Source organism: Lathamus discolor, chromosome 1 (genome assembly GCF_037157495.1).
Source record: "Lathamus discolor isolate bLatDis1 chromosome 1, bLatDis1.hap1, whole genome shotgun sequence".
In the NCBI taxonomy this organism is placed as follows: domain Eukaryota; kingdom Metazoa; phylum Chordata; class Aves; order Psittaciformes; family Psittacidae; genus Lathamus; species Lathamus discolor.
In genome coordinates this window covers 82,154,169-82,177,356 of record NC_088884.1, presented here as the reverse complement: position 1 = coordinate 82,177,356, position 23,188 = coordinate 82,154,169, and the positions used below count along the sequence as shown (strand labels likewise).

The window sequence follows — 23,188 nt, the reverse complement described above, 5'->3', positions numbered from 1 at the left end:
GACTATGCAGAATGAAGGACTTCTGATGCAGCAGACAGTAAAGTTATCACCTACTAGTATAATTCCATAGCGCTAATTACTGTCCTGATGAGCCTCTTACAACAACCAACTGCAAGCACTTCTATATATTCAGGACAATAACCAAGGCTATGTTCCTAAAATGACACAACACTGCATCTGCATGATGCAAAGTGCTGAAGTAGTACAAACTATGCAAGTACAAATTTATCTAAAAATTCTGAAGGAATGGGCAAATCTTTGGACAAATGAGATATTGTCTGCATGCATGCAGACAGAAAGAGAGCTGACATAAACATCTTTTTATGCACTCTCAGTAAACCAACAGAAATTCAGAAATGTGCTCATCATGCCCACGCTTGATCTAATCTGTACTGACAGAAGATCATAGCCAAAAAAAAATGGGATTATTCTCTACCATTTGACAACACAGGTGGGAGAACTCTCCACATTGTGCTTTGTTCTCTGAAGACGAGCAGTCAGATCCAAGAATACACTGAACTGTAACATCCTCCTTCCCCAGCCAGTGAGTGCAGCTCAGCCAAGCTGGAAGAGCAAGCAAGCCTCATCACACCTTGGGCTCATGCTGACTTCTGCTTGGTTGGAAGAAAAGAAGAAACATCCAACAGGCTCTGACGAAGAAAGCCTTAGTCACTAGTCATGCTGTAAATCCTCTTTCCACACATTCAGAAGAGTAAGACTTACTAGTTTGACCCTGTCCTATAGTGGACCCTCAGACCAGAGATGAATAGCATCTGTCACCCTGGAAAGCCCTCAGCAACAGTTCACATCTGTAGAAGGGAACTGACAATTTTGATCCAGTCTGCTTTTAGAAGATGACAGCCACAAGTTGACCCTGATTTCTGATGGATCTTTCACAGGGTAAAGTGTACCCTTTACAGATATACTGTAAACTCAACACAGTTGGTTGGGTTTGAGACATGTAAAATAACACACAAATTGAAATCTTGTTTTATGTGCTACCAAGCCTCCTCCCTTGGTTTTCCTTTCATTTGGAAATGCTCTGGGCTCTAATAATTGACGGAATTAGTATCAAATTACAGCTGAAGTTGTAAGCACATACTTAAATCAATACATAATATAGCTCACATACCATTGAGGGGACCCTCAACTTTGGATTGAGAGTGGGATTTAAAGTCAGGAAATCACAACTGATCTCGGCTTGACTTTTGACTTGTCTGTTATTATCTTTGTTCCATACTTCACAGGCCAATTGTAAGATTTACTCTGCTAATGTAAGTATGTGCTTTGAAGATGCAAAGTGCTATATAAGTGCAAAGTACTATAACTTATTCAGCAGTCTTTTTTCCTACATTGGTCACATTTGCACAAAGCATGCTTAGCTTTTCAATCAAATTTTGCTAGTTTTTGCTAGTCCTTCCTTCTCTTTCATTTTTCATGAAACATTTGCTTAGTAGAAGTTTTGGATAACAGCAGTCCACATCCAGCAGCAGGGAAATCATCCCTTGCACATAGAGGGTGTCTAGCATGTTTATAGCCACACCACCTAGTCCTGCCTGAAGCAAATCTTCACAAGACAGTGCTCAAAACAACAGCTATTGTACCTTAGAATTCATCTTCCCATTATTCATACTAAAAATGGATCTGCACCAGTATTAAGTACAGTATAAAAACCTTATTTAGAGCTGAGGTAATGCTTGGCATAGCCAGGCACTACTTTGCAAATTTCCAAACCACAGTTCTTGGACTCTGTATTCTTACAATCATTAAACTGTGATATCTTTTGTTAATTCAGGACTAGTCTTTTGTGCAGTGGAATATTCCAGGAAACCTCCTCATACAGCACTGCGTGTCCTGAGTTTTCTTTAAGGGAACCTTGCAGCACTGCTCTCTGCTTCAAGACACAAAGACTGGATACTACAGCTCTCAGCCAGTCTCCCTCTGAATCCAGCACAAGGCCAGCCCATTTGCAACTTTAAGATTTGGTAAGTTTTGCTATGAAAATAAGTGTGTATTAACTGGAACCAGTTCTGTAAAGAGGGATGAAGCCTGGAAGAACTGATAGCTGGCTCTCCAGAGAACTGCAAGACATGGCTTTTCTTAACTATTTGGCTGTATTCTTTTGGTTCACTTTGGAATGAACAGTATCAAACATTTAATGTGGTTTAGGTTTCTTCTTCTAGACTATCAGTATCAGAGACCTTACTGCCTCAGCCATTTCCTGCAATTTTTTTGCAGGGTTTTTTGTGCTAGAGACTTTAGAAGTTAGTTTGGTTTAGCACTAATTCATGCCCTTTCTGAGTTCAATTTTTACATTAGTCAGTACAGCTTACAATTTATTTGACTAACTGCTTAATGACCTATGAAAAAAAAATGTCCTAAACCCATACATTTAATAGAGCTGCAGAAGAACATGCATCGCTCCATGATCTTTCCACAGGTACTTGTTTCAATATATATAATGAAAACAAATACCTTTAATGCATCACTGTCCTCCCCTTAGCTTTGCAAAGCCTGATGTAAAAAGGAGCTATATGATCAAGAGCAGCTTTCACAGTCAAAATTACTCAGATTAAGTTTTCACTTTTAAATCAAAGTACGTTTACATAATCACTTCCTCCACCTCTCTCCCAGTCTACATATCCTAATTAATATGAAGTGTTACACAGGACAATAAAGATTTTGTAATTAGGTAATATGGTTAAAATATGATTTTCCAAAATAAAAACCTTATATATGACTGTGATATGCAATTAAGTCATCCACATCTTTACTGAAACATTCCTTTCCCACTGCAAGTTCATTGTACTTCCCTTCCTCGCCTGGCTTCCCTGGTAGTCTCTGACGCTTGTGTCAGAAAATGGAAGTTAAAAAATGTTCTACCTCTCACAACAGAACTGTGCACAAGACCCCTTTGGGGTTTTTTTTTAAAGACACTGCAACAAAGAAACAGAATAGTTACCGCTGGTATGCTGGTGTCAGGCACTCACATTGGTGTTCCTTAGGACTGTTTATTCCAAGAGGCTACAAAGATACAGAATTGAATGTCTCCTGTAGAAATGGATATGGCTCACACAAGTATACACCAGACAGTGAAAACCGTTGATTAGCTTGCTCTACTCATTGTTTGGAAGCATTCTGGTAGAGTCAAAGCTGCAGTTTCCCTTGAGAAGCTCATACACTCAAACCACCATCAAGACTTCAAAAAGCTCAAGAAATGGCAGTGGACATCATAAACCAATGACCAAAATCTCCTTGATTCAATACTGATATTTTCTTTTGATCAGCCTTCTGAAAAGAGTGTGCACCTTTGGCAGTGACACAGAGCCACTGATATGCAATCCTACCTGCCATTATGTCCTCCTTAGCACTGCAAGAATTATTCTTGCAAGATGAGTCACTGCCCTTAGAGGGCTGTCAGCCTCTTTCACCCAGAAATAGGTTCTTAAATATTCCAGAAGAAATTTATCATATGTCAGTCAAGGTATGATTAAAGAGAAATTAAGGGAACTGTGTGCCTGCTCCCATTCCTGATGCCTTTCTCCTTATGGTACTGTGCCAGAGAAGGAAGAAAAAGTCATCATGGTACTTTGGAGATACAATTTCAGGCACAGGCACAGCCAAAAGCCACTGCTTCACATAGAGGTAAATTATTCTCATACCTTCCTTTGAAGCAACACTTTCTTGCAGGCACGAACATTAACGTTTTGTACTCAGGCATGTTGTGCAAAGCACCATTTCTACAACTGGCTTCTACCTCCAGTGCACTGGTGGGATCTGCGCATCTGACTGGGCTCAGCCTCACCCGCTGATGTACAGTGAATGGCTTCTGCTGCGTCCTGCAAGGGCTATGACTCAGAGTACAGCTGTCTGCCTACAGAAGCAGCCTGTGCAATCTGCTTTGAATACAAATGCATGGGCACATCACCCCAGCCTGAGCATGGTCCTTAAAGTTCTTTTAAAATCCCAGCCAGTGAAGAGGTGCACATTTTCTGATTTTTTATCATCCGTTTTCAAATCGGTGATCTGTGCAGCTGGCCTCATGTCCAGAGGCTGAACCCCCACCTGCTACCTGAATCGGACTAAATGTAACATGCTGTGGATCCCACCATATACCAATAGTTCCTCAAGACAGCACAAGGATGACTATACAAATTTTGTCAAGTTATTTGGGAGAGGAGACATCTGGGTTGTATTCCCTGTTCAGTTAATTGCTTTGTGCAAAGCAGAGCAACTTCATTGGGAGGGACTGAGATCCTTAACAGCAAATACACTGTAAAATTGACCTCTGTGTGGAAGAACCTGAGTCGGAGAGACCAAGTCAGAGACCAAGAAGCATCCCAGGCAAACTCTAGTGCTACTGATAAATCAGCACTGTGTTACTCTCTCAGCCTTCTGAGTCTTACAAATAAGACATGCAGGAAATACATATGTTTTATATACACATTGTGATACATCTGTGGCTTTGTGCTCCAGGACCTAGGTGAACGTGTGCATGTTCAGCAAGGGCGACATAAACATCTGTAAGGATTTTGTGCTCCCTGTATGATAGGCTTACATTATGCATAGTGAAGTTAAAACAGCTGAAGGACTGCACACCATGCCTTCAGTTGCACTGGCACAATTGCACGCAAGGCAAGGCTGTAAAACAGCTTATTGAGGCTGTGACCATTTAAAAAAAACCCAACACAACATATTGCCAACCAATCACAAAAGAAAACAGCAAACTAATTAACCATTTTCTAAAGTGATTTTGAACTACATTGCTTTGAAAACTCAGTTTACAACACAGCATGATGAGCACTTCTAACAGCACAGCTGAAGGAACAGCAAATTTTGGTGTAAAGGACAGGCACAATTGGCCAGAGACACCCAAAAATTCTAAAGCCAGTTTTGCAGTTGAATACATTATATTGTGTAACTAACTTATGCATATAAAACCAATTGCTAGGGTCAGGTTTATCAGAGTTGTTGCTTTTTTATGTTCAGATAAAAGTTGCCTTGACAAATCATGACAAAATCATCAGTTTTTTTGTCTTTCTCTTTAAAGTCATAGCTCCAGTTGAAAAAATATATAAATACTAAAGCTAAAATTTAAAAGTACTGTGCCAAATTACTTCCTCCCCAAGATGCTACAAATATACAAATCAAACAAAATTCAACTGGAATTTGAAGTTCTCAGCAGTTCTGACAAGTTAGTCTGAAAATCTGGCCCTCAATACATGTATGTAGGGCACCAACAAACTCTTATTTTTATACCCACCCACAAAGAAAAAGCAAGACACTGAAATAAAGAAATTACTGCATATATTCTGATGGATAAGTATCTCTCAAAATGAATAACTATGCAAGGAAAATCATTAACAATAGAGCCATCTGCTGTCTTTCAAAAAAACTACACCAGCAAAGAACCTGAAAACGTTAAAATGCTTTACAACCTGAGTTTTTCACTACTCTATGTTTATAATAAGTGATCATTATGATTATTACATCAGTTTAAACTACAGCAAATGTATATTTCTTCTACCTCTTCTAATTAAAAGCAATATTTACTGGCATAATACTGATCCTCTGTATCTAATGATACCAATTGACATTGTAGCTGAGCATGTAAATGCTTGAAATGTTTCCCCTTTCATTTAAAGTAGATAAGCATAGTGGTGTGTAAGGAGACAATGAGGTCAGTAGCAAGTTGAATATTTATTTAAATACTGACAAGACACTAGATTATATTTTCTTGCTCTAAAATAAGAAAAAAAATCCAGGTCTGAAGAGTTTACAGTAGGAAAAAAAGAATCAACACAAAAATGAAGGTAAGTTTATAAGACAGACTAACCCAAGCGTTTCTTCTTTACACTTCTTTCTATTAATACACTTGAAGAGTCCTATTTTAAGGACAGTGGAAGAAGCAGGTGTCTAGAACAGAGCCGAAAGAACATAGCCTTATCAACCAATTCCCAGTTTTGCATTAATACATGTCCCTAAAATCCTGGTTAAACTAGGGAAAATTGTACCAGCACAGACCCAAAGATGCAGAGACTACATTGCTGTAAATCTGGGCTCAAATAGGTGCTTTGCTACATTCAGTGGCAATAGCTATGCAAAAAAGTAATTCCTACAAGCGATACATAGCCCCTAAAAACTCCATCATGCTCATAGGAATGTGTTTCTTGGCTGAAAGACTCAGAATAAAGGCAGACAGACTTCTAAACATTGGGTCAGATGTAACTGAGTCTTCAAAGCCACGAAGACTGGACACCTTTTGAAGTGCCAATTAATTGTCGGTAGTCAGTGTCACTGATTTTGCGCATTCCAGTTAAAACCAATTACATCCTAGCACATCCAAGTGCCTGCTGGAGCATGCGGTGTTCTCCCCCTTACTGCATTTCCAGTACAGTTGGTTTCTCAAACCACACTCTAATAAGGGTGGTTAGCAGAAGTGACTGTAAACCAGAAGAGAGAGCTGTCAGCATGAATCTTTACAGGGAAATTCCCCTCCATCTAAAATAAGCTTATGACGTATCTACCTACACATCTGTAGCTCACCACAGTTGCCTAGATAATACATGTAGCTGCCCCAAATGTACGTGTCCTTATTAAATATATCAAGGATCAGACATTTTACAATAAATATTACTCATTCCACAAATTTTGTAGCAGTTTTAGGTGTTATTTAGCATTTGATGCAGTTTTTGTAGATTATACCAAAAAATGACATTTCATTAATATACATGCAACTTCAACAATGCTGCATAATAGTTTTTTTTCTACTTTGGGCAAAACTAAACTTTCATACCTAGAATTTTTTAAGCTTCATAAATAACATAGCAAAGACATTCTTAGCTTCAAAAAGGAAACAACATATATTTACCTGCCATCATAGCTATCATACTGGCTTTGTAGACATTAGCAAGGGACCCCAGTTCACCCGTTGACAAGATTGTTTTCATATGAGCTTCTCCACAGGCTTCACGGCACTGACGGATCTCCTCATAGAGACCTGTGGATAAAAGCGTGTGAAAATGATCAAAGTTGCCTGAGAGACATTTTCAAGTATGTCTGTAATTTCCACTTCTGGATTAATTTCCAATCTTATAGTCATAGCACTCAAGAACCTAAGTTTTGTAAGTTCAATAAATTACATGACTGGAGGTAATTAACAATGCCACACAGTTTCAGACTTAATTTAGTAGCTATTAATGTCAGTTCTCTCAAAACTAAGAATGTGCACAGTATGCCAAACACTCATGAATACATCAGGAGTAAAAAATGCTATGATAGTCAGGATTGATTTTAAAACAGCTTTCTCAGCAATAAATGTTAGTACATTGAATCAGTACTCAGGGACAGCTGTGCTTTCCTGTCCACACCATGTCATCACACTCCTTTAGCCACGTTTGCCAAAGGGCTCAGCCTAAAAGACTCCAAAGGTGTGACCAAGCTGTCTAATGACAAACATTACTGCCACATAAAATGCCACAATATATTCCGCTTGGCTCCCAGGTGCTACTCCTGGAGGCTCCACATCTCCATTTGGTTTCCTAACTTTCCACCCAGTACCATGGGACCATCTCATGAAGTCTGATGATGGAGCTTGATGCCTGTGTTTAGGCATCTGAATCCCACTTTAAGGTTTTTTGAAAATAAAAACTTTCTGAAAAAAAAAAAAAAAAATCAGTGTGGTCTGCTAATATCCCTGGTGAAGAGACAATGAGGCCTGGGATCACACCTCAAGAATCAGCAAATCTGCATGGATCTGTGTTTACAAACCACCTCAAGCAGTTGCATTGCCCACAAGGTTAACGAGGACTTGGACCATCCTATGTTGTGATGTCAGACGGCCCCAGCAAGTGCAAAGGAAGCACTGCAGCAGAAGGGCCAGCAGGACAACATCTGTCTAGCATGCTGTAGAGCTACAGTTCCAATCCCCTCCCCCCCCCCCCACTTCTGATGCCCCACACTTGCTGAGAAGCCAGCTGGAGTTCAGGAAGGAGGTTTGTCATGAGCCGCTGTTGTACACACAAGCACTATCACTTGCACTGACAGAGACAGCAGGATTGACTTACATAAAGCTTTTAGATTGGAGATAAAGCAGACCATTATCTCTGTATCTTCACACCAGTTGGAAAACAAAAAGCAAACCCTGCCCTGGAGTTGCCTTCCCTCCCCACAGACAGCCCCACCACCCTTGCAGGGCCTCTTGCAATCAGCCTATCTTCTGACCTTTGGTTCTCCTTAGCTCTCATCTCCACGCCGCCAGTGTGTCCCTGACACAAAGCAGCACACATCCCATCTGTACTGACTGCCACTCAGTGAACTGCCATGCAACACAGCTGCAGACAGGGAGAAGCAGGGACAGGGAGGACAGACCAGCATTTGGCTGCTCTTGGACATTGTCCAGGGGAGAACTCCCCGCTCCTGAACTCCTGTTTTAGGATTTATGAAGTGTCATGCCCAAAGGCATACTTAACTTTCTAAGTTTTATATTTTCACAGACTCTGAATAAAATGGGTATAATTGACTTTAAAAAGGCTACAACTTGTGGACCTGGTCAGGTAACACAACTGAAGGAGCACAGTGAATCCCTCCCACCCCTTCTGGTAAAATTCAGCAGTGTGGAAAGAAAAGCAGCTCTTACAGTGTACAGCAACCATTTCTGGAATTTGAATTAAGGAAAAAAAAAAAAGATGCAAAATAAGCAAGCTGGATCCTTTGCAAGAGAGTCCTTTTCACACATTTTACTCAATCCCCAAACACATAGCCAGAAAGTTCTGTTATGGAATGCTAAATACAGCTTTGAACAAATCCTTCTTGCTAAAAAGGTCTTGGATATGGCTATAAAGACTAAAGTCTTTCAGCAATACAAACTTTCTTTTCCCCTCAGTCCTGAAGTGAGACCTGGAAACACACAGTAGGGTTTGCCAGGTGCTGGACCTCCCCTCCAGCCGCAGTGCTGCCGCATCCTACTGCGGCACATCCATCAGCACACCAGGCAGCCAGGGCTCGGATCGCTGGGGTGATCTGCCGAGAGGTACTACACACATTAGTAGACAGCTGGCTAATGCACTTAGCAAGTCCCTTTAGAGACACCAGGATTCACCTTGGTTCTTACTGTGTACCAAAGGTGTGAATTAATCAGTACTAGCATGCAGTCTAACATGTTTTATTGATCAATTGATAATACTCTAGGAACCTACATCAAATCGAGACTCAAAAAAAAAAAAAAATACAAAGAACCTGTGCTATTTTCTTGTGCATTTGAACACTGCTCATGTTAGATCCAAATGCAGTCTCTTTTTTGTGGAGTGACTCTTTCCCAAAGCTTTTGGAAGCCCAGAGAAAGCAGCTTTCATCTTGCTCTTGTTTCAGTAACAAGAAGAAAAGACTCGAGTTTTTTCTTCCTTTAAGATACACCACCAAAAATGTCAAAATAAAATCAACAAAATGTACATTTAGGTTGGATTCCATTAAAAGAAATTATATCCTTATAGCTGTTGTTCACTGTAGTACCACAGCTACACACCCTCTCTGTTGTTGGAAGGTTATTTTATATGCAATTAGTGCCAAGATCGTTTGAACTGTCTCACTATCTGACAGCATGGATCAACCCACAAAAAGGAACAACACAGGATCTTCAATCATCCGTGCCTATCAGTTCAGCTGAGGTGGTGGAAAAGTGGGCATGCTTTAATGGGGCAGCTGTGTAGGTAGTAAATACTGCTCTTTATTCAGAGACCAGTTATTACAGAAAACAGCTGGCATTCATAGGACATTCTCAACCTTACCGTAAAAGCACAAATAGAAATGCAACTACCTCTGGTACAGAGCATTCCAGTCCCAGGGCAAGCAGGAACTGCTTTGCTACAAAACAAGTGCAAAACCTCCTACTCCTCTCAAAAATAAAAAAGTTTATGTACCCAGTCAGAATTAAATCAAGGCACAAATAACATGATTATCCTGAAACTTCCTGGCATCTAAAGGATGGGTGAAGTTAATCACACTTGACAATGCACTCTGTTTCAAGGGGTCCTGGGCTGCTTCTAGGACACTTTGTGCTGCCAAAAAGTCCATCGCTTAACTATTCAGTTCTGTCAGGCTGAACAGGAGCAGAGCTGGATGCTGCAGTTCTGGGAACATCTGTGACCTCTGCAGAACACCAGTAACTGCCACAGAGCTTCTCAGGTTAGCAACCACTACGGCACAAAGATTTTGGGAAAAACCTCTGCCACAGAAAACCCTGCTGTGAGCTGAGGCCACCACGAAAAGGATGCAAGAGACTCTGCTCCTAACTGCTAATGACAAGGAAAAGAAAACTGAGAGCTCTCAAGAAAGTACGTCTTGAACACAGCACCAAAACAATCTGTTCTAAAAGAAGTCTAAGTCTTACGCTGGAGGAAAAAAAACAAACCACAAACCCCTAAAGGAAACACAAACCCCAAAGCAAGCAAACCCTTATAGAACATATTTGGAGCCAGGATGCTCACTGATGTAGTCTGCATTAGCTTCACTGACTTAGCTGTTAAAATTGATGTGACATAAGAACTTTAGATCTGTTTTTACTGGATGCATTTATAGAAATCAGAAAAATTCAGATTTTATAGGCAAAAAATATACTTTCATAGCTGTAATTTTAATTTCACTGTCATAAAATATCTGTTGGAAAGTGTCCTTTTTGTGGTTTTCCTAAAAGTGTAACTATTCAGTACATTATATTGATTTTAGCAGCAATTAAATACACCAAAGAAAATGTTCCTCCCCCTGAACACTTCTCAAGCAAACATCCCTGACAATTACTGCTGGCTATAATCTGCCCTAAATGGTCTAGATGGTCTTTTGCTTTGGTTTAATACATTTGTCCTAAGAATTACAATACAAAGGAGATAATCCATGTCTCCTACAAAGGAAATGAAAATATTAAGGGGAAAAAAAAAACCCACAGCTGAAAGTTTTATGAAACAGCTCTTCTCCAAAAATGTGGTGATAAAAACACCTTTTTTTTCCCTTTTCTTTTCTTTTTTTCTTTTTATTCCTCTTATTTGCTGTTTTTATCTAGTCAGTCACATTGACTGATGTTAAGGGTAAGAAACTGAGACAAGGAGGGAAGATGTTTCAATTTCTGTTAGACCAAAAGATCAAGGTAATCATGATGGGAAACTGGAAAATGAGCTGGAGTCCCTTCTGTCTTGCATGTTAATGGCAGGTTTGTTAACAAAATGACAAGCACAAGGCTATCAGCACAACACGACTCCTTCAGTTCCACTCTCAGTCACATATGTGCAACTCCAGGCTCCAGTGATTCCCATGAAACTGAAAACAGAGCTTGACTTCAAGAATCTGAGCTGCTTCTGACAATATAAGACAGAAACTGTGCAACTAGACTTCGAGATCCCACATCAGCTTGCACACTTAGAAAATGGTAAATCTAGCTATAGTATTTCTAAACAACATGTGGAGTCTTTTCTAAGTCTCTGGAGTGGGGAATGTATTTTCTCTGTGCTGTTCATAAAGTATGTGGCACAAAAGGGGCCCCTAAACCCTGAACAAAGCCTCTCAACTCCCATTTGAATAATTACTAACAGAACTGAAAGGCAGCTTTCACAATGAGGTTATACATACTGTATTTCATGGATGCAGCCGTGTTCAAACATCTTAGAATATACTGGCATACTTCCCTTATTTTGTAGGAAGATTCAACTGACATAGAGCAAGTGATGGGTTAACAGTATCTCTGAAGCTGCTGACGGTGCAGTATGTCCAGGTGTTCATTAAAAGCTACAGAAATAGAAGTCTTATTACAGCACCCCAGACAGCTTCAGAAGGTACAGCAACTCCAACATATTAATTGAAAACAGAGGAAAAAAATATAAATAAATCCAGTTTGTTTGTCAAATTCACCTGTGTTCACCTTTTTTTCCATATGGAGTCCACATTCTGTGCCTTAAGACAATATCCACATTCTCTGCCTGAAGACGGTATCTAAATTTTGATTTTTAAGCTTAATCCATACTTCATCAAGTGATACAAGACAATGGCTGAGTAAACTGTTGTAAAGTAGTATTGCTTTTAAAGCGAATAGGTTGTAAAAGACATATAAGTTCACTAACTTATATCCCATTTAGTGTTATTTTCCAGCATAATTTAGCTGTCCAATAAAGCTGATTTCATGTTCAGCACTTTTAAAAAGATCTTAACAATTACTTCATAAAGATCTAGAAAACATATCGTGAGTGTCATAAAGAGCTCCAACAATATTTAAGGACTGCTTTAAAATAACTTGACATAATTGGATAGACACTAAAATATTTAATACCCAAACAAGCCTTTGAAACAAATCACAAAGCAAAGCTATTATATCATGGTGACCCCAATTATTGCACAGGCTAGAAGAAACGCTAAAAATAAATGAATGGTAAGATACAGCACTCTACCACATACATATTTTTGTCAATAACTCCTGACATTGTGAAGACAGGCAACAGGAGAAAATAACGATAAAAATTTATTAGTGTTATAAGCATAAGCAGAGGTTCTGTCACAACTGCAAGGCAGCTCTAGTTGATGAAGCACCTTCAACACAGGCGTAGCTACTGCACTAGAATTTTCAGTTTTATGTAATGTAGGGATTTCTTCATCCCTTCTTCTATCTTCCTTAAACATTCTTCATACATTGTTGTGTACCATATTTAATCATTAGATAGAGATGGAAACCTGCATGTTCATATAAATAGCACACATTTATTGAAAGCTAAGCAGGAATTCAGAATGCTAGATTTTTACCAAAATGTTCAGATCACCTCCTGAAGTAAGTTTTTTTTTTTTTTTTTTTTTTTTTGGATGGGCAGGTTAAATATAATTTTTCACCCTGTAGCATCATGGCATGTAAATTCTGCTCTTGAGGTAGCTGTTTTCAAGACCATGTAAATATGTGCCCAACACAAATTCACATTCATGACTAAATTTTCAGAAAACATTTGGAAACAATTTCAACTCTGCCCTCGGTAAAAAAACCCACAAAACCATAAACTAACCATTGCTAAGAAAAGGACAGCTTTCAACCTTGTCATAACTTGAGTTCTGGGTAAAAGACTATGCATTCCAAATCAAAAGTCATCCCTAATTTACTTATTTGGTAAACTGACAGCTTTATACTACATCCATCATTGCTATGTCTGCGTACTCCTCCCCTGTAATTTGTGATCACAAAACCCAATTCATTTACCATATAGAAAAACCTAAAAATGTATGTCCAGTTCATTTCAGTCACTGATACAAGATTTCGCTCTGAATCTAGCCTTGTATTTCACCTCTGAGTTCTCCTTCACGTAATCCAGGGCAATAAAACCTCGAGCCTGCATTTGCAAATGCTCACATGCACTAACCTTCTGATCCCTTCTCTATGCAACTTGCACTTAAAAGCGGTTTGTACCAATGAAGTCTGAAGCGTGGCAACCGTAGTTAACACCAGAAATTGCAACAACTGCAAGCTGCTCCTTACGTCCACTGCAGTGGTCTTTTTTAAGTCGTAGTGACAGATCACTGATTCGGCTCACTTTGTATCCAAGATCAATACATGTTCCCAGCACAGCACAGCTCCTGGAGCGGGTGGCTGGTTTGTAGACTACAGTGTAAACGCTAACAAAGATATACTGTAGGAAGGTGTACGTATAGTACTGCTGCCAGCTGGTACAGAACCAACACTGTCTCATTTAAAACCACTCAATCACCCAGTCTCCACTTTACAGCAATTTCTGAGGCCATACCTGAATATAAATCAGCCACTCTGAATGAAACAAATGTCTGCAACAATGTCAAGAAGTCAAATTTTTGTAAAGCTGCGTAGATTTAAGAGCAAAAGGGTGGAGTTGGTAAGTACTACAAAAGAGGTCAAGGCGCGGAAGTGGAAATCAGAATATCAGCCCTGAAGACACAGATGCAGAAACATGAGGGCCTTTTGGTTCAGTTCTAACTGCTAATTGAAGGAAGACCAAAATCAGAAAATATGATCTGCTACCACGATAATTGTATTTCCTTAACCAAACTCAGGTACCAGGGATCCTTTATGAAATCTTCCAGGCAAACAGGCTATTAAGCACTGCATTATACAACTAAATGGAAAATTCATTCCAAGACAATGATGTGTTTACCTTCACATGGAGATTACTTATAGTAGCATTGTCAGCACTTAAGGCAAACCATTCACACTACATTAAGGAGGCAATTAGAGCAAAAACCATCTTCAGCATTATTGTTCTTACTAATTAGTAGTAGTCTACAGACACGAGAACATCAATAATAATATGAACAGTCAATTTGTACCCTCAACTTTCACGAAAAAGAAAACAAGTAAAATACATATTTTTGTCAAGAATTTGTATATTTAACGAGCTATCATCTACACTAGGCATCCCTTGGGGGTTTTAACAAAACTGTTCAAATAATTAGACATTCACTTCCATTTCATTTGCTACTTTTTTTAATCCTGTAAACAAAATCCTCTAAAGGCATAGAAGGAATAGCCATGAATTTTGAAAATACAGAGTAATTCTGCATGCCCAGCCTGACAGCACTTGTAACAGCATTCTTTAAATACTAAATTCATAAATTAAATAGTTTTTATTTAGCTCAGTGCCCCAGATTATCAATTACTTTTAGGGGAGGGACAAAATTTCAAGGACCAATATGGAGGCTTGAGGAAGAGACAAAGACAGAGCCTGCATGTGCAGATACAGAGGTTTAGGTTCCTTGCCAAAGGGTGGATACTTACCTTCCCACTGGCCAGTCAGCACCAGAGTCCTGCTAATGACAATGTCAATCTCTCTAGCACCATACTGCACAGCCAGCTTTATTTCAGCCAGTTTGATTTCTAGAGGAGTTTGTCCAGATGGAAACCCAGCAGCCACTAGCAAGAAAGGGGATGCAGGTAGAGGGAAGAAAATGTTTTATAGATTGACCATAAAATTGCATATACCTCTAATACACCAAAGAGTTTGACAGTTGTTTCATTTTTTTATCCATAACATAAATAACAATCCATAACATAAACCAAGCAATCTAAAGACATCTCATACTACCCTCTCTTCATCCACAAGAATTAGCTCTTTCCTCAAGAACCAATGTCCAGCAAGATACTAAGTGCATCTTGCAAAAAGGTCTCTTTCACATGCCTTAATATTTTCCAAAGCAGACTACATAAGAAAGCATAATATCTATTGCTTCCAGCAGAACTGAGTAAACAAGGAGTGAGCTCATAGATGAAGCAATGCATACATTTTTAATTCTTTCCAATTATTTTAAGTAGTATTTCAAGCTAAATCCCAGTAATATGTTTAACAGCTTAAACATAGCAAAAATTGCTTTAAATGAGGTCTACTTCAGATTATGTTTATGATGTTTAAGCAGAAAACCCAAAGGTAACTTTGGAAATGGAAAAAATAATGGCTTTTTCAAGATCCTCTTTCTCTATGACATATAAATGCATTTAGTACATATTTCTTCCTCTACACAACAATGAAACAACAACAAAAAAGCCCACACATGGATCTCTGCATTAAACACCAGATCTAACTTCAAAGTTAGTTCTTGCTTTGAGCAGGAGGCTGGACCAGATGACATCCAGAGCTCTCTTCCAACCTGCATAATTCTTTGATTCTATTTTTTGCTTATTGTAGATTCAAGACTTGTCTCTCGTGTGGTGAGTGGAGAAGAGCTGGGGAGGGGAAGCGAGCAAGCAGCTGTGTGGTGCTTAGCTGCCAGCTGGGGTTAAACCATGACACAGGATTACACTTAAAAGGCAAGCAACTGATTTGGGGCGGGCGGCAGGGGAAAGTGTATTAGAACTCCTAAAGCTCATACTGCATCATTATTATTATTGTTATTGACTTAGTGTCTACTGTTACTTTGTCCCACACACTATCTCATTTTTTTCTATTTGGATGAGGAAAACAGTGATATATCTTAAGGACCTCTCTGAAAAGTTTCCAGCAAAATGGACTTGGCATTCCTGATATGCTTGAAGGAAAATCAAAAATTATACCAGAAGTAATTCTCCCCTCCATTCCCTTCCTTCCACCTGCCACCCTTCTACCTTACACTCTGAAACAAAAGCAAGTCCAAATTGCTAGATCTTTCTACCTATTTTATAGCATCAATATATTTAACAGGATATTTTTGAATAAAACTTACCTGAAGCTACTGGTATGTTACAGCCAGCAGCCTTTAGGGCATTAACAGCATCGGTGACTCTTGCAGGATATACACAAACCGCTGCGACAGTAATACCTGCAAAAGCTACAGTTCACTTTTTCATATCTAGATTTCCACCTTCTCAAGTGCAATCACATTATGAGCATGTGCACATTGTTCTCACCTCCCACTTCTGCATTCTCAACAGATCTTAAGGACCTACACTAGAGATGGCTGTTATATTGCCCAAACAGCTCAGGCAATTCTCCATATTGTTACCACCCTCATGTTCCTTCATCCAACCCTGGAAGCAAGTTTGCATTAGCAGGAGTTAAAACACCAAGATTTTTATAGATAGATTCACTTTTTAATGTGAACATGTACAGTTAAGACATGCTTAGTCAGAAAATTACTGCAAGAGAAACCACACTGCCAAGCTCTGTCCTTACTTGTTGAGCCAGACTAAGCCCAGCAGCAACTGAGCAGTCTTTATGTTAAAGCAGTCCTACTGCATTTCTAGTCAAAACGCTGCTCTCTCAAAGTCTCAGATAATTGACCTCGTTTTTAATACTTCACCTGTCTGAAGAGTCCATAAATCAAAGTTTTAAAGTAAGACTAATCTTTGGTATTTTATGTCTATGGCTTAAAACCAGAGGCCTGATTTCACTTTGGTTCTACATCATACGTCTTCAATCAGTGGGCCAATGTCCATATAAAACTGAAATATACCAACAGTAAAAGCATGCCCCAAATGTCACTGGGATTTTCTTTTGTTAGATCATCATAAGACCAAAGTCAAATGGTATTCACTGATACATCAGTGATTACATGTGGAAAAATTCAAAAACAGATTTTATTGATAGTTATATTGACAGTCTCAATTAGTTCCAAAATTTTATTGTGGTCAGCCTTGGGTGCAACACTGGGACTTCAGATAGAGCCTCCTTGAGTAATGTCAATGAAAGTTTTACCACTAGTTCTTTAGGGTTGTCTTCTACCCCTTCAACTTGGTTGACTTCAACTCCGGGAATCCTCCGGGAATATGTGTGTACATATGTGTATATGTGACATGCACACAACCACCATTACAGGACTAATTCCTTATAGACCAGACTGCAAAGATGTCTCCTATCTTAACTACTGAAAAAAGCAGATAATGTATTCTGAAGGAAAAATAAGATGCTTAGAACTGTAGAATGCATCTTTTTGACAGGCAAAGTGGCAGGCTCGGTAGCTACAGAAACAGCAGCTAAGCATGAAATCCAGAGGACTCACATGAACACTCTCCCGTTCGCCATTCTACTAATGACATCGGCATATTAACAGAATACTCAATTAGTTTCACCTTAGTGCAGTGTTATTAAAAGACATACACTGAGGTTACACACTTGCAGCTTCCACATCAAATTTGCTCATTAGCTATCATAACTTAGTGTTGCCCTGAGTCCACGCTCCACTTTGGTTGCCAAACAGAGAATGGATTTTTTTTCTCCTTATATTCTTATATTAACTCAAAGGAATATATATTTAGCAGTTAGAACTTAAGACAGCTGCTTTGAATAAGATCATATAGAACCTAGTTTGCTCTCTCAGGACAATTAGTTCTGCAGCGCTTCTTACCATAACTCCTTCCATTACAGGAAGAAGAGTCATTTTTACCACTTTCTGAAAATTGAACAATGAGGAAATGTAGACATTTTCTCTACAAAATACACACAACAAAAACTACCATACCTTTATCATGCATGTCCAAGGCTTTCAGCAGATCCTCTCTGATGGGATGCTTTGCTTTAAAACACAGTCTGTGAATACTCGAAGGAGTATCATCACCTGAAAGAGTGGTAAGGTCTATGCAGGTGACAGCTTTCAGCAGCCAAGCAGCCTACAAAAGGAGTGAAGAAAGGAATATAGTATTTCAGTTTATGCTTCCAAAGCCAAACTCACTTTAAGATGCAGGAATCAGAAGCCTGGATCTCACTTCAAGAATGGGGAAACATATGGGATATGAAGAAACATAGAGGATATGCAAAGCATGGTTTAAAGGACAGGGTTGGTAGATATTTGTTCACGTCTTGAGCATTATCTAATGCTAGAGAAAGTATTTGGAATCAGAAGTCCATTCTCCTAAAATCAAAGGATCAAACTCCAGGTCTTGGTGTAAATACTAACTACCAAATGGAACTCTGTAAGAATCAAACAAACATTTTTACCATGATAAAAAGCATCTTGTTTCAAATTTAATTCTGTAAGACAAAGATGAAAACACCACCTATGTGAGGAACTTCACTGTTATAACACGCTCCATTCTATAAAGAATGTCTGTGTCTTTAAGGCTTGTATGCACAAGGTTTGCAACTGCCATTAACCAGAGGAGTCTATACATCAGCAATTTGCACACTTGCATATCTGCATGCTTCTCCTGCTGTGAGAGTGAAACATGGAATCAGTGGGAGGGGTAAGAATCCAAACTTCTTAAAACTTAGGGTTTATACTCCAGATGTTTCCACCTTCTTCTGTGTCAATAGTGAACAAAAAACATCCATAAATATTTGGTGGGGAAAAAAAAAGTAAGCATTGTTCAGATAAAAATGCTACAGAATTTTGCTGAATAAAAATTGAGCTTAAGACATCATTTTGGAATATTTGTTGAAGGTCTTCCAGCGAATACTCATTTACAGTGATGGCTTTGCAAAAAGCTGACATCTCTTAGTGGGCACATGTTCAGCAAGGGAAGAGTTTGCAATGACAAAGTCCATTGAAGTCCATAAAGCTCCTCTTTGACTGCCCTCTGACACTGACAGGCAGCAAAACTTGTTTCTGCATGGAGGTATTAGTCTGCAAACCTTAAGTGGCTGGCCAGCCCACAAACCTTTCACACTTCGCTGACAGGAGTCTCCTTTCTGAACTTGCAGTAAATGTTAAACTGAAAGCTGCTTTGGGGTGACTGAGCAAAGTAATGAACCCTTATCGGCCTCTGTTAGCCAAAGCCTGACTGTTTGTTTCTAACTGATTTCTATTTTCACTCTCTAATCCTTCAAAGGGGGCTTTCAGTTAAATGGTTTTTAGTTTCTTTTACTTGGATTTTTTTGTCTTTCCTTCGAAGGAATTTCTGTCTCATCTCTTGTGACATGAATCATAAAGTCATCTAGGCAGATGTAGTCAAGGAGTTCCAAGACCTGGTATGAACTTCATACTTTTAAAAAAGGGGTTTTCAGATTTGTATTTGGAAATGGGCTTCAAAATTTGAATCTGTGGAGCTGCTTAACCTCAAGCATGTAAAGGTTCAAAACCACTCCTGTAAAATAAACAGCACACGACTATCCTGCAATGACAGTGTTCAAATACAGGAGAGATGCTTCTGGCATTCTTCAAAGTAAAACCTTACTTGAGTAGTTCAGTATCAGTGTTACTACACAGGAGATTGCAGAAGCATTAGTAATAATTAAACATTTGTCCTACAGCCATATTGATGGAGTGACACTAAATCTCTTTCTTCCCCACAGTTCTTTGTAATCAAAGCCTGGGGCTCTCAGTATCTTTGTTCTTTATACAGTAACTTTGGTCAGATCAGCAGACTTATTTTTTATATTACTGCACCTGCAGTACCTGAAGATAGACAAGATTGTGGAATACCCTCTGGATTTTCCCACTGACACCATTTTCCAACCCAGAGCTACTGGACTGCTAAACTTGGTAACAAGTAACCTTTTGATACATAAGAAACTGAAGAAATGTTGAGCTGGAGTCTAACTTTCCTAGTTTATATCCATTTTTTATTTAATCATCACATTCAAAGTCCAAATTTTCAAGTTCACGTAACAGGTAGGAAGGTTTTTTTTCTATCACCTTCCAATAGGATCTTACAGCTACATCAAATTACCCCCAGCTGTCATATGCAACATCCACATTCATTGTGAACGCAGCTTCAGCCTTCACAGAATGGCTGCCCGACATGCTAAGCTCAGGCTGCCAACAGTTTTGAACAGCTTTTTTAAGAATTAAGGTACAGCTAAATGATTCTTGCTTTATTCTATTATGTTGCACTGTTAAGACTGATCCATTATTGTCCCCTTCCTCCTGCTCCCAGGTTTTCAGTTACTGTTGTAAGTAAATGACTTATTTAGCATGCAGAGGGGAGGAATCACACATATTTGCTTGCAGAACAGCTGTTTGGTGAATGAGGAATCAATTTGTCCTTTGGACCAAAGTTGAGAGCTCACTGGGACCTCCTGGTCTGCTGTATGTCTTTTTTCAGACAGTGCCCTTGACTGAAGGCTGCCAAAGCATTCATGATACCCCGCAGCCAGCTCTGCTTGCTGTTCCCCTTCCTGTCCTGACACTGGGGCAGCAGAAGCCAGCACATGGCCATGCCTCACCTACTCTGCTTTGCAGAATGCACTAACTTATGCTGCTGACCTGATGGTTTTGAATTATGATTCTCATGTACAAACTGGAGAAACAAAAATGCACACGAGGCCAGTATCTGTCAATTCTGCCAGGAGGGCAGCAATCAGCAGAGGTTGAAGGTAACTACCAAGACAGCTTGAATGCGTGTGTCAATGAATACAAGTCAGCCTTGAAAAAGAGTTCATTTGCACCACTGGCTTTAGCAATAGTTTACGTGAACCTATTTTATATTAGATAGAAAATAACCAATCATTTACCTTATCTGAGGAGATGTCAGTCCCTTTAATGGTAGTAGGCTCTTTCCCACCCCACCCCTGAGTGCCATAGCCTGTCAGGATTTTTGAGTTTTAGGTAAGAACTACTTAAGAAAATAAATCACACATGTTAGGGATGTTTAAGTAAAGAAAAATCATCCAGGTAGGTCAAACTTGGCAGGGACCATGATCATATCTTACAGCTTCAAAATTAAAAAATAAGAAGTCAGCATGCAGAGAAGTCTGTCTGGGAAACAGAATAAATGTGGTAGGATAGTAATATACAATTTAATCCACTCATGAATAAAGATGACTTAAATTCATTTGCGGTTTTGCCACTCATGAGTTATAAGGTTTTTAACTTGTTTGGATAAATGCGTCACCTTATTCCATCCCACCATCATCAAATACACATTATTAAAATACGACATGGACAAGCACATCTTTTAAGTTTACATGTATCTTGAAAAAAATTCAATATTGCAGCCTGGAGAGGGAGAGTGACTGCTTTAAAAATACAGGAACAGAATGCATAAAAAGAGCACTTACTTGCCAATTACCTTTCACAGTTTTCCATTTTTTAATTTGTTCTGCATGCCTCACAACTTCAGGTCGATTCACATACACTTTTGAGATCCAGCCAAGTTCTGGAGTGGAAAATGAAGAAAAGTCTTATCTATTTCTGTGTCCTTTTAATATATGGCGTGGGACTTCAGTAGAAAGTTGTAGCTTGGTTTGGACCCTCTGAAGAGCATGTCGTGCTTTCATGTACTTTAAAGGGCTTGAGTACTTACCACTCATCCAAGATACCATAATAGCATTAACTTCTGTTAGCACATGATCTGTGAACTGGATGTTTCACACAGCATGTTTTGTTTGTCATTACAACTGAATTACCGCTGATGAGAGACACCACGTTGCAGTCCTGGACTATGAAGCTTTTTTAAACATGTAGCATATTTTAAAAAATCCACAAAACAGCCTTCTGCCACTACTTGATGATTTACTTCTGGATTCCACAATACGGTAACATTTACTCAATCCTTTGCTTGTCTGGTGGCACCCAGGATGCAACAGCAATTTTGTGTGCGTGAATCCTTATTTACAGGAACTGTACCCCACATGGTTATGAAAACTTCTGGACAGACCCTTGCATAACAAAACACTTGGGTTTTACTGTCTAGAGATAATTTTACTGAATTTGCTACTAGAGGCTGATTAACTAGAATAACTGCAAGTTTCCAAAAGCACTGAATTCCTGGGCAACATACCTGCCTAGAAGCTGCTGAGATGCATGCCTGCCTGAGAAGTGTTCACCTTGCCAAGCACTCCAGAGGACTCTGAGCAAGGTATATGTGTGAATTCCTTGAAGTGCCTACTGCAGGCAGCTTGGCTCACGATTTCAATGAGTTTCAGTACAACAGCCAGATCTAGAGACAAGCTGATGCTCAACATTTACTAAAACAATGGAATTGTCTAAAAACAGAAGGGACACTGCTTAACAAAGGGTAATCGATGAATAAAGGAGAAATCAGGATCCAGGTTCATGAATCTTTAAAGTTCTGCTTAGTATGAAAAAACAAAGGTGTGATTTTGAATATTAATAAACAAAAACTGCTCACGTAAGTACACCGGAAAAAGAGATCAGAATATCTTTTAAACCCCTCATGTCCCAAAACATAATTCTTCTAAATACTAATCATATCAGCAATCCATGAAAACACTCTGAACAACATCCACAATCATTAACCGCCAATCATCAGCAAATCACCACCATCAATCATCAAGTATCATCATCAGTTAACATCACTATACGGACATGAGGTTAGATACTAAGAGATAATAATTCTGTGTGACAATTTATTAAGAGCATATCATCCCTATGAGACTTCACCACCGTATTACACTTGCATTTCCCTCAAGCATGTCGATTAAAAAGGTTTAAAACATTAAGAAAAAAAAAATCTGATAGCCAAAAATCACTAATTTTGTGCAGAAATCTTACCCTAATTTTTTGTCTTCCTACTGCATATTTTAATAGCCAAAAAAAGTGCAGAACTAATATACTAGCTGAACTATGTGTAAATGCAAGCTTGTTTTCCTAATTAGATTTTCAAAAAGCTCTGGAGAAGCTACTTTAGGGCAAAGATGATTCAATGGAAATGCAGGACAAAGGCATGAAACACAGCTAAATAAGACATTCTGAGCACTCTAAGCCACCTTGCTCCCACTTACCTATTAGGATATACCAGTAGTTAAATGAGCAGTACCTACAACATCAAAATGTTGGGCAAAATCAGAAAAAGTAAATCGAAAAAGGAATCTCAAAGGACTCCTAATGAATT

At 39.0% G+C, this 23,188-nt stretch overlaps 1 protein-coding gene across 3 annotated transcripts in view; it reads right to left on the bottom strand.

The window, feature by feature from the left end:
* DERA (deoxyribose-phosphate aldolase) overlaps nt 1–23,188 on the bottom strand; it is a 52,633-nt gene that overhangs the window by 21,486 nt on the left and 7,959 nt on the right. The window contains exons 2-7 of one of the 3 annotated variants that reach the window (XM_065683354.1): nt 21,393–21,490; nt 17,917–18,064; nt 16,183–16,278; nt 14,765–14,899; nt 6,872–7,000; nt 5,682–6,443 (exon numbers count right to left, since the gene is read on the bottom strand). In XM_065683354.1, coding sequence (XP_065539426.1) covers nt 6,418–6,443; nt 6,872–7,000; nt 14,765–14,899; nt 16,183–16,278; nt 17,917–18,064; nt 21,393–21,490 — 632 coding nt within the window. In that variant the 3' untranslated portion in view covers nt 5,682–6,417. Of the gene's footprint in view, nt 1–5,681; nt 6,444–6,871; nt 7,001–14,764; nt 14,900–16,182; nt 16,279–17,916; nt 18,065–21,392; nt 21,491–23,188 lie in introns of those variants that run through there. The other 2 variants (XM_065683347.1, XM_065683339.1) reach the window with 2 other exon arrangements.